The sequence below is a fragment of the Physeter macrocephalus genome, chromosome 6 (assembly GCF_002837175.3).
Source record: "Physeter macrocephalus isolate SW-GA chromosome 6, ASM283717v5, whole genome shotgun sequence".
Taxonomy (NCBI): domain Eukaryota; kingdom Metazoa; phylum Chordata; class Mammalia; order Artiodactyla; family Physeteridae; genus Physeter; species Physeter macrocephalus.
Genome location: NC_041219.1, coordinates 72168457 through 72179173, shown reverse-complemented (window position 1 = coordinate 72179173; position 10717 = coordinate 72168457). Strand labels below are relative to the sequence as shown.

The 10717-nt window shown below is 39.7% G+C and overlaps 1 protein-coding gene across 4 annotated transcripts in view; it reads left to right on the top strand.

Moving 5' to 3' along the window:
* Positions 1–10717, top strand: part of BCAT1 (branched chain amino acid transaminase 1) — a 105141-nt gene that overhangs the window by 43145 nt on the left and 51279 nt on the right. For all 4 annotated transcript variants that reach the window (XM_055085509.1, XM_055085510.1, XM_007101353.3 and 1 more), the window contains exons 3-5: positions 2540–2740; positions 6156–6266; positions 8760–8879. In XM_055085509.1, the coding sequence (XP_054941484.1) occupies positions 2540–2740; positions 6156–6266; positions 8760–8879 (432 nt within the window). The remainder of the gene's footprint in view (positions 1–2539; positions 2741–6155; positions 6267–8759; positions 8880–10717) is intronic.

Genomic DNA, 10717 nt, shown 5'->3' with positions numbered 1-10717 from the left:
CCCGGTCCGGGAAGATCCCACATGCCGCGGAGCGGCTGGGCCCGTGAGCCATGGCCGCTGAGCCTGCGCGTCCAGAGCCTGCGCTCCGCGACGGGAGAGGCCACAACAGTGAGAGGCCCGCGTACTGCAAAAAAAAAAAAAAAGTAAGAAAGAAAGAAATAGCAGATGGGAGGTTGAACTTTATCTTACTTTTGAAGAACCATGCAAATGATTGGTTTTGTCATTGGAAAAAAAAAAAAAAAAGCTAAGGTCTGTTGCCTTTGCAATATTTCAGATGTATCCAGAATTCAGGGATAAAAAACTCATCCCTTCTACTCACACTCTCTCTGCTACATTTTTACCTACTTTCATCTTTCTGCTTTTGTTTTCTTACTACTCTCCCATTATTAAGAAACTTTTATTAATAGTTTTAATAGGTGAAATTTTGCATTAAGTTTGTCTTACTATATTGATATAGTTCCAGATTTTTCTTAGCCCAGGATCCCCCCAGCCACTTTTTCAAAAAAGCCAACTAAAGCAAAAGCACAAGTACTTCCCTGTGGAAGAATACTGTGAAACCATTCATGCAATAAAAAGTTCATGTTAGAATTTCACTCACTTGAAATCCCGCCATCTTCTGAGAATGAGTCTGTCATTCATTATGGAGTGCATCTGAAATCAACCAGTTATTTTCAGCATTTAAGAAACCTTTACTGCTGTGTGTGCCGGGCACTGTGCTAGGTTTAACTGCAAATACTCTAGCCATTGTTCTTAACTAAATCGTCTAGCAGGATTGGCAAGCTTTTTGAAGGGGCCAGATAATAAATATTTTGGGCTTGAGGGTCATCAGGTTTCTGTCACAGCTAATGGACCATCAGGTGAAATTTGCCCAACATCCTACCTAGTCTAGAGGATAAGGGGAGAGAAATGTAATTCGAAGAGCAAAACAATTTAGCTGGAAAATAAATTTATTTTCTTGCACTTAGTAAAGGGTTTTAGGTTAACTTACTTACTTGGATTAAATACTGATAGCAGAAATTCTTTCCCGCAAATTTTGCATTTTACTGGCATATTCCAAAGTAGCGTTACTAGACTGGCCTGAAAATTACAGTAACATGTTGTCCTTAATGCCTTATACTTCATCGTAATGTGAGCTTTCTGGTTGTTTTGAAATAAATGACGTTTTTATGTTATGGGGCAGCCTGAATGGGAGGGGAGTTTGGGGGAGAGCGGATACATGCATATATATGTATGGCTGCGCCCCTCTACTGTGCATCTGCAATGATCACAACATTGTTAATCGGCTGTACTCCAAGATAAAATAAAAAGTTAAACAAAAAAATAAATAAAATAACATGTTTAGCCTAAATGTTTTTCTAAAAATAACTGAGTATCATTCATAATATATCAGATGACCAAAGCAGCTATAAAGCAGTGAATTAATCCGAAGTAATTAGATTATTTGAAAAATAATGATCAGAGCTGGTGACACGAAGTGAAATTCTGTATTTGATTTTGGGGGGGAAGTGACTACTTTTGTGTGTAGAAAGAAGTGGAGTCTGATTGTCCTTAGAACCTATTAACAGCTTGAACTGGTCCTTGGTTAATTTTGTTTTTAAGTGTTCTAAAAGCTCCTTCCCCTGTGGTTTTTGTCAGCATTCTAGCGCTATTGTAAAGTTAGTGATGCTATTGTCTGTGATCCGGATGCTTACGTGTTGGCCATTTGTAACAGGCAAGCCGGCTGTGGAGAGCTGGTGAAATGGGGCTGTGTGAAGTTGTTTCCTATTACTCTTATTTATCTTTCTTTGAATAAGGGGTCCTTTGTTCACTGTTTCCTCAATACAGAATAGAGGATTTATATCTTAGCGTTCAATCTCTACTTCTGTTTGCGGCGAGGAGAACATTTGCTTCACCCCGCTTGCCGCCTGTCCCCTGCGATGCAGCCAGAGGATTTTGGAGTCCTCTGCCAAGAATTCTTTGGGGGAGCTGGAGTATCACCATCCCAAGAGCTTCAGTTCTTAATGACATTCTTTTTAGTTTAACACGTCATTGTGAGTGTTGCTGTTTTCATTCTAAGACCCCTCTTTCTTCTTTCTCGAATGATCCACATGGGTTCTATGGTGGGAGTGAAGAAGAGATATGTTCTTTTAGCGTCATTTAACTCCATCTACTCTTTTGTCCCTGTTTCTAAATGCCACCGAATTTTGGTTCTGATATTTGTTCGGCAGTATACATTGCAGAGATTTTTTTTTTTTTTTTTTTTTTTGCTGTGCCCTGCGGCTTCTGGATCTTAGCTCCCTGACCTAACCACTGGACCGCCAGGGAATTCCCTACATTGCAGAGATTGTAAACAACAGTCCAAATTCTGAATGCAGGCATGATTTGCTTCTCTCACACGGTGTTGTTAAGTTTCTGCGTTAGTTGCCAACATTTAAAAGTCAAATGATTTCACTTTCTAACGGCCAGTGACTTATATTGTAGCTGTCTTTTTACCCTCTGTCTCATCTAGCGGGTGGACGTTCAGTTACTTTTCTTTAATGGTGCTGATTTTCTTCCCCAGGCTAAAGATCTAATAATCACACCAGCCACCGTTTTAAAGGAAAAACCAGACCCCAATACTCTGGTTTTTGGAACGGTTTTCACGGATCACATGTTAACAGTGGAGTGGTCCTCGGAGTTTGGATGGGAGAAACCACACATCAAGCCTCTTCAAAACCTGTCATTGCATCCAGGTTCGTCGGCTTTCCACTATGCAGTGGAAGTAAGTACTTGGGAATTAATGATGGCGACATACTTGGTCTTCACTGGGGTTACTAAGTAGCTCCCCTGCTCAAATAGCTTTAGGGCAGCAGGGCTGTACCATATTAACTAGAGGCAATCATAAATGGCCTGTAAACAGTTGTATTGAGGGTAAGTCTTAAGAGCTAAATTTTCAGATAATCTTGAAGTTTTAAAAATCTCAATTAAAAAATTATGTTGGTGGTAAGCACGCTGTAGGGTATACAGAAATAAAAATATAATGTGCATATAATGTGCACATGAACTTGTAACATTGGCTTATAATATTATTTAAAAAATTATTTAGAGCAAATGGGAAGGACAGTTGGCAAGAAAATTAGCAACCAAAAAGCCTGTACTGTTAATATTTCACTAAATCACCTCTCTTAGATCTTCTAATGATTGAGAAGGGGTCATTGAGTACAATATTATATTTAGATTTTAATGCTAACTGCATGGTTTTATGACAGCAATAACTTGTAGTTATGCATGTTAAGGGACATGTAATTAAATGTCATCCTTCAGGCACGAGTGGGATAATTATAAGCATAAAATTTTAAATAGTTAGAGGGTGCTTCTCTGGTCCTTCTCAGGATACACACTTAGCCAAATACACAATACACCTGACCCCAGTATATTTTACTCTTTTTTAATGTGTTGAATATCTTTCCTAGAATATTGGGGTATAGAAATGAAGCAATGGCCTACTTACTAGGGGACTAAAAGGTGGTAATAGTAAATATTCAGAATGATAATGATAAAATAACTACATTTGTTTATTGAAATCCTACAATATGCCCTGTACCTAGATATCTTATACGGGTCATTTCATTTAATTGTTTTAAGTGAAAAAGCATATGGTTAATTATTCAGGTCCTGGAGTTAAACTTCCTGGGCTCAAAGCCTGTCTGTGGTCATATTATTTTAATCCAAAAATGAACATACAAATAATCTCCTTGGACATCTTTCTCCTCCACTCATCAGCCCTATTGATTTTAGAATCCTATTGATTTTATTTTTAGAGCTACAATTACATGTGGTTTTGTTGATTTCAAAAGTGTTTTTTGATAAATATGTGAAGATTTCAAAGAGTGAAGGAGAGACATGTGAAGTGTGAGTAGGGAACCTGGATGAAAGAAAATGCAATTTTATAACAGTTACTTCATTTTTCAGGTTGAGATACATATTTAGTGGGATAAAATGTAATTGAAAAAATGGACAACATGTACTATTTAATGAATACTTATAAATGAGTGCCCACGTAGCTACTACCCAAGTAAGGAAATAGACCTAGACCCTTTGAGCATCCCAGAAGCCTTCTCGTGTCCCTTCCACATCATAAAACCTGTATCTTCTGGCACTCGTTATTCTTACTTTTGTGGTAACTTTGCTTTGCTTTTCTTTTTGGATTGTATGTATCTCTACGGTTTTGCCTCTTTCTGAACTTTGCATAAGTGGAATTATAGTGTGTGTGTGTGTGTGTGTGCGCGCGCGCGCGCGTGCGTGAGCCCGTGAGCCTGTTTGAGCTCGGTGTTATGTGAGCTCTAAGCATCCAGGACCAACCCTAATATCTCTGGGTCCTGTGACAAATGTACAAGCAGAGGCACCCCAAAGTCCACCCTCTATCTCTTTCTATCGTGGCTCCATCCTGTACCACCGGGGGCCTCGCACACACACGTAGATGCCCACACCACCTGCAAACAGATGACCCTTGGCCATCCCTTGGACTTAGATGTGGACATCCTAGTAGTCCTGTCTGTTCTTAAGAGGATGAAACCAAGGAGGCCCATTGAGGCCCTGAAAATAGGATCAGGGGCATTTGGATAGGGAATTCTAGGGAACTGAGTACTTGGAGTCTGTCTAGAAAAAGGATTCAGCCAACTCCTTGCTCCAAGGGGGTCACAGCTGGAGAAAGACAGGGGTGAGAGGCCCTCTAAAGTGTGAGGCTCAGGGCAGAGGCCCAGGTTATCTGGGTCAAAGGGTGATAGGTACCACATCGTATGCTCCGTGTAGCAATAGTATTCCGTTCCGTGAATATATTCAGTGTATTGTTGACGTGCACTTGTGTGGTTTCTTTCTGTGAACATTCTTGTACACAGTATGCTGGTGTGCTTGTATACCTGTTTCTTTAAGTCAGCAGTTCTCAAAGTGTGGTCCACAGACCCCTGAGCTCCCCTTTCAAGAGATCGCCAAGGTTAAAACTCTTCACAGTAATACCAAGGTATTATTTTTCTTGTGTTGACATTTGTACTAGGTAACACTCTGCCACCCAACCTCTGTTAGTCATTATATTGTTTACTGGCATGCATTACAGTATAAAAAGAATATCAGTTTTACCTAGGAATGTTCTTGATGAAGCATAATAACGATTAATCTTATTAAATCTTGACTCGAGTAAACATTTTAATATTCTGTGTGAGAAAACAGCCATTTCGCATAAACCTCTTAATGTCATACTGAAGTGCTAAGGTTGTCTCAAGGGAAAGGAATTGTACGATGGTTTTTGCGTTGTGAGCTGAACTGGTTGCTTTTTCCATCTAGCACCACTTTTATTTGAAAGAACAAAGAAAAGTTACTCAAACTCAGGTGCATGGCAGATTTTTTTTTTTTTTAAATAGAGCTTTTTTTCTCTTTTTATTTTATAAATAAATAAATATTTAAAAATAATATAATATAAAATAATATAATAATATAATATAAAAATAATATAAAATAATAATATAATATAAAAAAATATAAATATTGATAGAATTACCTTATAAATAAAAGCTCTTTGGGACCTTTATAATTTTTAAGAGTGTAAAGACATCCTGACACCAAAAATTTGAGAAATGCTGCTTAAGGGTCTAGGAATATGCTGCTGGTATTGGATATTAACTTCATTTTTACACAGAAAGGGTAACTATTTTCCATAGTGATTTTACCAGTTTTTATACCCACCAGCCATGAATTAGCAACCACATTCAACCATGACTCATCAACCTTGCCAACTCTTAGTATAACCTGATTTTAAATTTTTAGCCAGTTTAATGCAATGGCATATTATTGTGATGTTTATTTCAATGGATATCTCCTTATTTGAGGTCCCTGCTTGTTTCCATCTTTTGCTCACTATTGTGTTCCCTTTCTCTTTTTCTTTTTTTTTTTTTATGCGGTACGCGGGCCTCTCACTGTTGTGGCCTCTCCCGTTGCAGAGCACAGGCTCCGGACGCGCAGGCTCAGCGGCCATGGCTCAGGGGCCCAGCCGCTCCGCGGCATGTGGGATCTTCCCGGACCGGGGCATGAACCCCGTGTCCCCTGCATCGGCAGGCAGACTCTCAACTACTGTGCCAGCAGGGAAGCCCAGCGATTGTTTTCATTTAGTTACCTTGTAACATTTATTTCTCTTTTATCTTCAGTTATTTGAAGGATTGAAGGCATTTCGGGGAGTAGATAATAAAATTCGTCTGTTTCGGCCAAACCTCAACATGGATAGAATGTACCGGTCTGCTATGAGGGCGACTTTGCCGGTATGTATATTTAGGAGTTTCTCTTGTGTTTCTCTTGTTGTAATGGGTCACTGAATTCCACCAGACAAACCATTTCTGAATACTTAGATCAGTATTTGGTATAAACCATATGAGCGCTGAATTTCTTTCTGATCTGTTTTTTAATCAGTGAGTTAAAAATACAAGGAAATAACCATTTGGCAGCTCCACAATCTGTTTCTTTACGAGTGTCTGTGGGAGATAATGGGATAAGGAAGAAAAATATGCCTCAAACTGAAATAATAAAATTTAAAGACCATATGAAATTATGATATGAAAATATGGTGTACTGCACAGATATATGTGGGATGTTTTGCCTAACTGCTTAAGACACTAGCAAGTATGCATTGATTTAAGTAGTTGTTTTGATATTTTAGCCCAAGTTTTATTTAAAGAAAAAAAATAAAGGATATATAAAACGGTTTCTCATGGCCACTGGGTCCTGGCTATAACATTGTTTTTTATGGAGCAGAATTCATTCTAAGGTGGGTTGGATTTAGACCCTAAGGTTCATGTCTAGGTAGGAGGTGACTTAGATTACTTTCATTCCCTGAGACTTGACCAGGCTGTCTTTCTGAACTGAAAGAAGTCTTTTCCCCTTTTGACATATTTTGTTTGTCCCTAACCTTCAGCTGTGCGTTGAAGAAGCCCAAGTGATGACTCCTTTTTAGCCAGGCTCTTCCTTCTCCTTCCTTTTATAACACATGCTTCACCCACCTTCTTCAGAGGCCATAATATAGTAGCAGAAGGGAAATTCAGGAAATTTCTTTGGACTCTGTCCTAGTTCCACTCTTTACCCATTACAGACAAATCATTGGGAAATCCTTTAAAATGAGGACAGAAGGAAAGGGAAGTAACATTTATTGGACATCAACTGCCACAAACTGTGTTATGTGGTTTTACATTCCTTGCCATTTTAATCATAACAGTAAGCTATCGTCAAGAAGGTATGTATTGTAAATTTTAGCAGCACCTTTGTACAGAGAAGAAAACTCAAGCCCACAGAGGTTCAGTGACTTGCCTAAGATGACACAGAATAATGGGACAGGGCAAGAGCTTCACTAGGGATGTAAGTTTTTAAATCCCTAGTGAAGTTCTTTCCACTAAATCTTATATCTAAACAGCAGTATCAGAGACCCCGTGCTTGATACAGGGAGATGATATGTCCTACATGATTGGCAATCCCGATTTCTATAGCATTACCACACTGTGATTGCTGTTGTAAGTTAGTATTTAATAAACAGCCAAATCCTGATGTCATGAGCTCTATCCATGTGTGTTTCTGACTCATTTCTACCTTGGATAACCCATAGCATCTCTGAAAGTATGTTTCTTTGCCCTGCCCAGTGAATAGAAACTACTTATTTTACAAACTGTCACCCATCTAGTATATAAAAACCTTTTTCACCTTAGAAGTAAACTACTCTTTGCTTTTGCCCATCTTCCTGTTGGATCATCTGTCCCTTTCTTACTGATTTTAGGTTATCTTAACATTTTCCTGTTACGATCCTTTGTTGGTTATGTTACAGATAACTTCACCCAGTGTGTCACTTATGTCGTTCGAAGAACAGAAGTTCTTAAGTTTTAAATAGTCAAATTTTGTCCATTTTTTTCCTTTATGATTTATGCTTTGTGTCTTTTATTTAAGAATTCTACTTTAAGGTGACAGATATTTTGTATGTTTTTTTATAAAAGTCTTAATGTTTTCTCACATTTAAGTGTATAATCCAGCTACAGTTGGTATTTGGTTATGGTAAGAGGTAGGGAACCACTTTTTTACCTTCCTTATGTAGATAATCTCTCATTCCATCACAGTTTGGGGGGGAAAAGTCACAGAAAAAAGAATTTTTGTTTGGGTTTATTATTATTACTTTTAAAATATTTATTTATTTATTTACTTATTATTATTTAATAAATTTATTTATTATTTTTATTTTTGGCTGCATTGGGTCTTCATTGCTGCACACGGGCTTTCTCTAGTTGCGGCAAGCGGGGGCTGCTCTTTGTTGCAGTGCGCAGGCTTCTCATCCGGGTGGCTTCTCTTGTTGCGGAGCATGGGCTCTAGGCACGCAGGCTCAGTAGTTGTGGCTTGCGGGCTCTAGAGCACAGGCTCAGTCGTTGTGGCGCACAGGCTTAGTTGCTCCGCAGCATGTGGGATCTTCCCGGACCAGGGTTCGAACCCGCGTCCCCTGCATCGGCAGGCGGATTCTTAACCACTGCACCAGCAGCCCCTTATTATTTCTTTTCAATTAAAAAAAAAATTTTTGGCCGCGCTGCGCGGCCTTGTGGGATCTTAGTTCCTCGACCAGCATTGAAAAAGGGCCACTGCAGTGAAAACACCAAGTCCTAACCACTGGACCACCAGGGAATTTCCTATTATTACTTTTTTAATAGTCAAAGCTTTCCTGAGGATCAATTTCTTACTGCTACAATGGAAGAACATTGCATTATTCATTATGTTTTTCATTCCTTCAGGCGTTTGACAAGGAAGAGCTTTTAGAGTGTATTCAGCAGCTTGTGAAATTGGATCAAGAATGGGTCCCCTACTCAACATCTGCAAGTCTGTATATTCGTCCTACATTCATTGGAACTGAGGTGCAGACTGACTTCCTGCTTTGGGGTACTTTGGTGGGGGAGTTATCATTGTTTATGCTTGAAACTTCTAGTATGTAGTTTGAAATAGCCCCCCCAGTAGCATCATTAATGCTCCTTTCCCTTGATTATTAAGACTGTAAACATTTTCTTTAAAGGGCCAGAGAGTCAGTATTTTAAGCTTTGTGAGCCATATGGTTTCTGTCACTAATCAGCTCTGCCACTGTGGTACAAACACAGCCACAGACACCAACATAAATAAGTAAAGAGATGAGCGAGGCTGTTTGCCTTCTCCTAATCGAGACTAACCATGATCTCCTCAGCTTAGCGGTATAATGCTAGGCAAGTGCCCCTCCAAGGTAAGAGTGGTAATGGTTTTGAAATTTGGAGGAGAGAGAGGTGCTACTTTTTTATCTTCATTTTCCTCATGTCTTGGGATTACTTGGTAAGGAGAGGGAGTGGAGGGCCCTCTTCTCCCATAGAAAATGTTGGAAATAAAGTTCACAGTGGATATTAGGGGAGGCACTTGAGAGCTAGGGGAACAGGTCTAAACAACATGGCTGTGAGATCTCACAGTAGGTCACAGTCTATTGGTTGGTGCCCTTGCAAAGGAAGGACATGCCTGGAGTGTCCAAGGCCATCTGTGCGGGTGAATATGTGATATAAAATATAAAGACCCTGTCCCTATCTCCTTTCTCTACTGGGTAGGGGTGGCCTTATGGAGAATGGGTTATATGAGAGATCATTGATGGGGGGAGTTGAATGTGGGTGGGGGGGTGAGGGGGTGTGTGGCATGTGGAGATCTTCAAGGTTAGGGACAAGGAGACAGAGCTTTTGCTATAGTCTAACCATTCTGCTCTCTACGAGGTAATTGTATGGTTACCAGATTTTCCACTAGGTCGTATGAATGCAAGCAGCAAGGCCAGAGGATAAGTACCTAAGTGGTCCTTTGGTATCCTTTTTTTTTTTTTTTGCGGTACGCGGGCCTCTCGCTGCTGTGGCCTCTCCCGTTGCGGAGCACAGGCTCCGGACGCGCAGGCTCAGCGGCCATGGCTCACGGGCCCAGCCGCTCCGCGGCATGTGGGATCTTCCCGGACCGGGGCACGAACCCGTGTCCCCTGCATCGGCAGGCGGACTCCCACCCACCACCAGGGAAGCCCTGGTATCCTTTTTGATGCCTTTTGAAATACTATTAAGAGCCTACATACTGCATTTCATGAATTGCAGTCTCCCTAATAAGCTTTAAAGAATCGGGACAATTTAAAAAGTCATCTTCTCCTTAAGTTTCTGACATTTTAATATTACTGAGTTTTTAAATATTATTATTTAACTTTAGACTAAGAAGAAGTAATTTTTTAATTTTGTTGAAACGTTTCTAATCTCAAAGCACTACCTTCTAGGTATCCTGAGGTGCTTTCCCACTCTGAGATCTGATTCTTCTATTCCTAGTTTGTTGAGAGTTTTTGTCATGCATGGAGGTTGGATTTTGTTGAATGATTTTCCTAAATGTCTTGACATGATTATGTGGTCTTGTCCTTTATTATAATGTATTATATTCACTCATTTTTAGACATTAAAAACAATCTTGTATTCATTGGCTAAATCATACTTGCTCATGGTGAATAATTCACATTATATCTTGCTGTGTTCACTTTGCAAGTATTTTGCTACGAATTTTTGTGTCAACGCTCATGAAAGGTATTGGTCTGTAGTTTTCTAACGTACCTAGTTCTGTGATTTAGTCATTCTTTTTTTTGTTTGTTTGTTTGTTTTTGTTTTTTGTGGTACGCGGGCCTCTCCCTGTTGTGGCCTCTCCCGTTGCGGAGCACAGGCTCCAGACG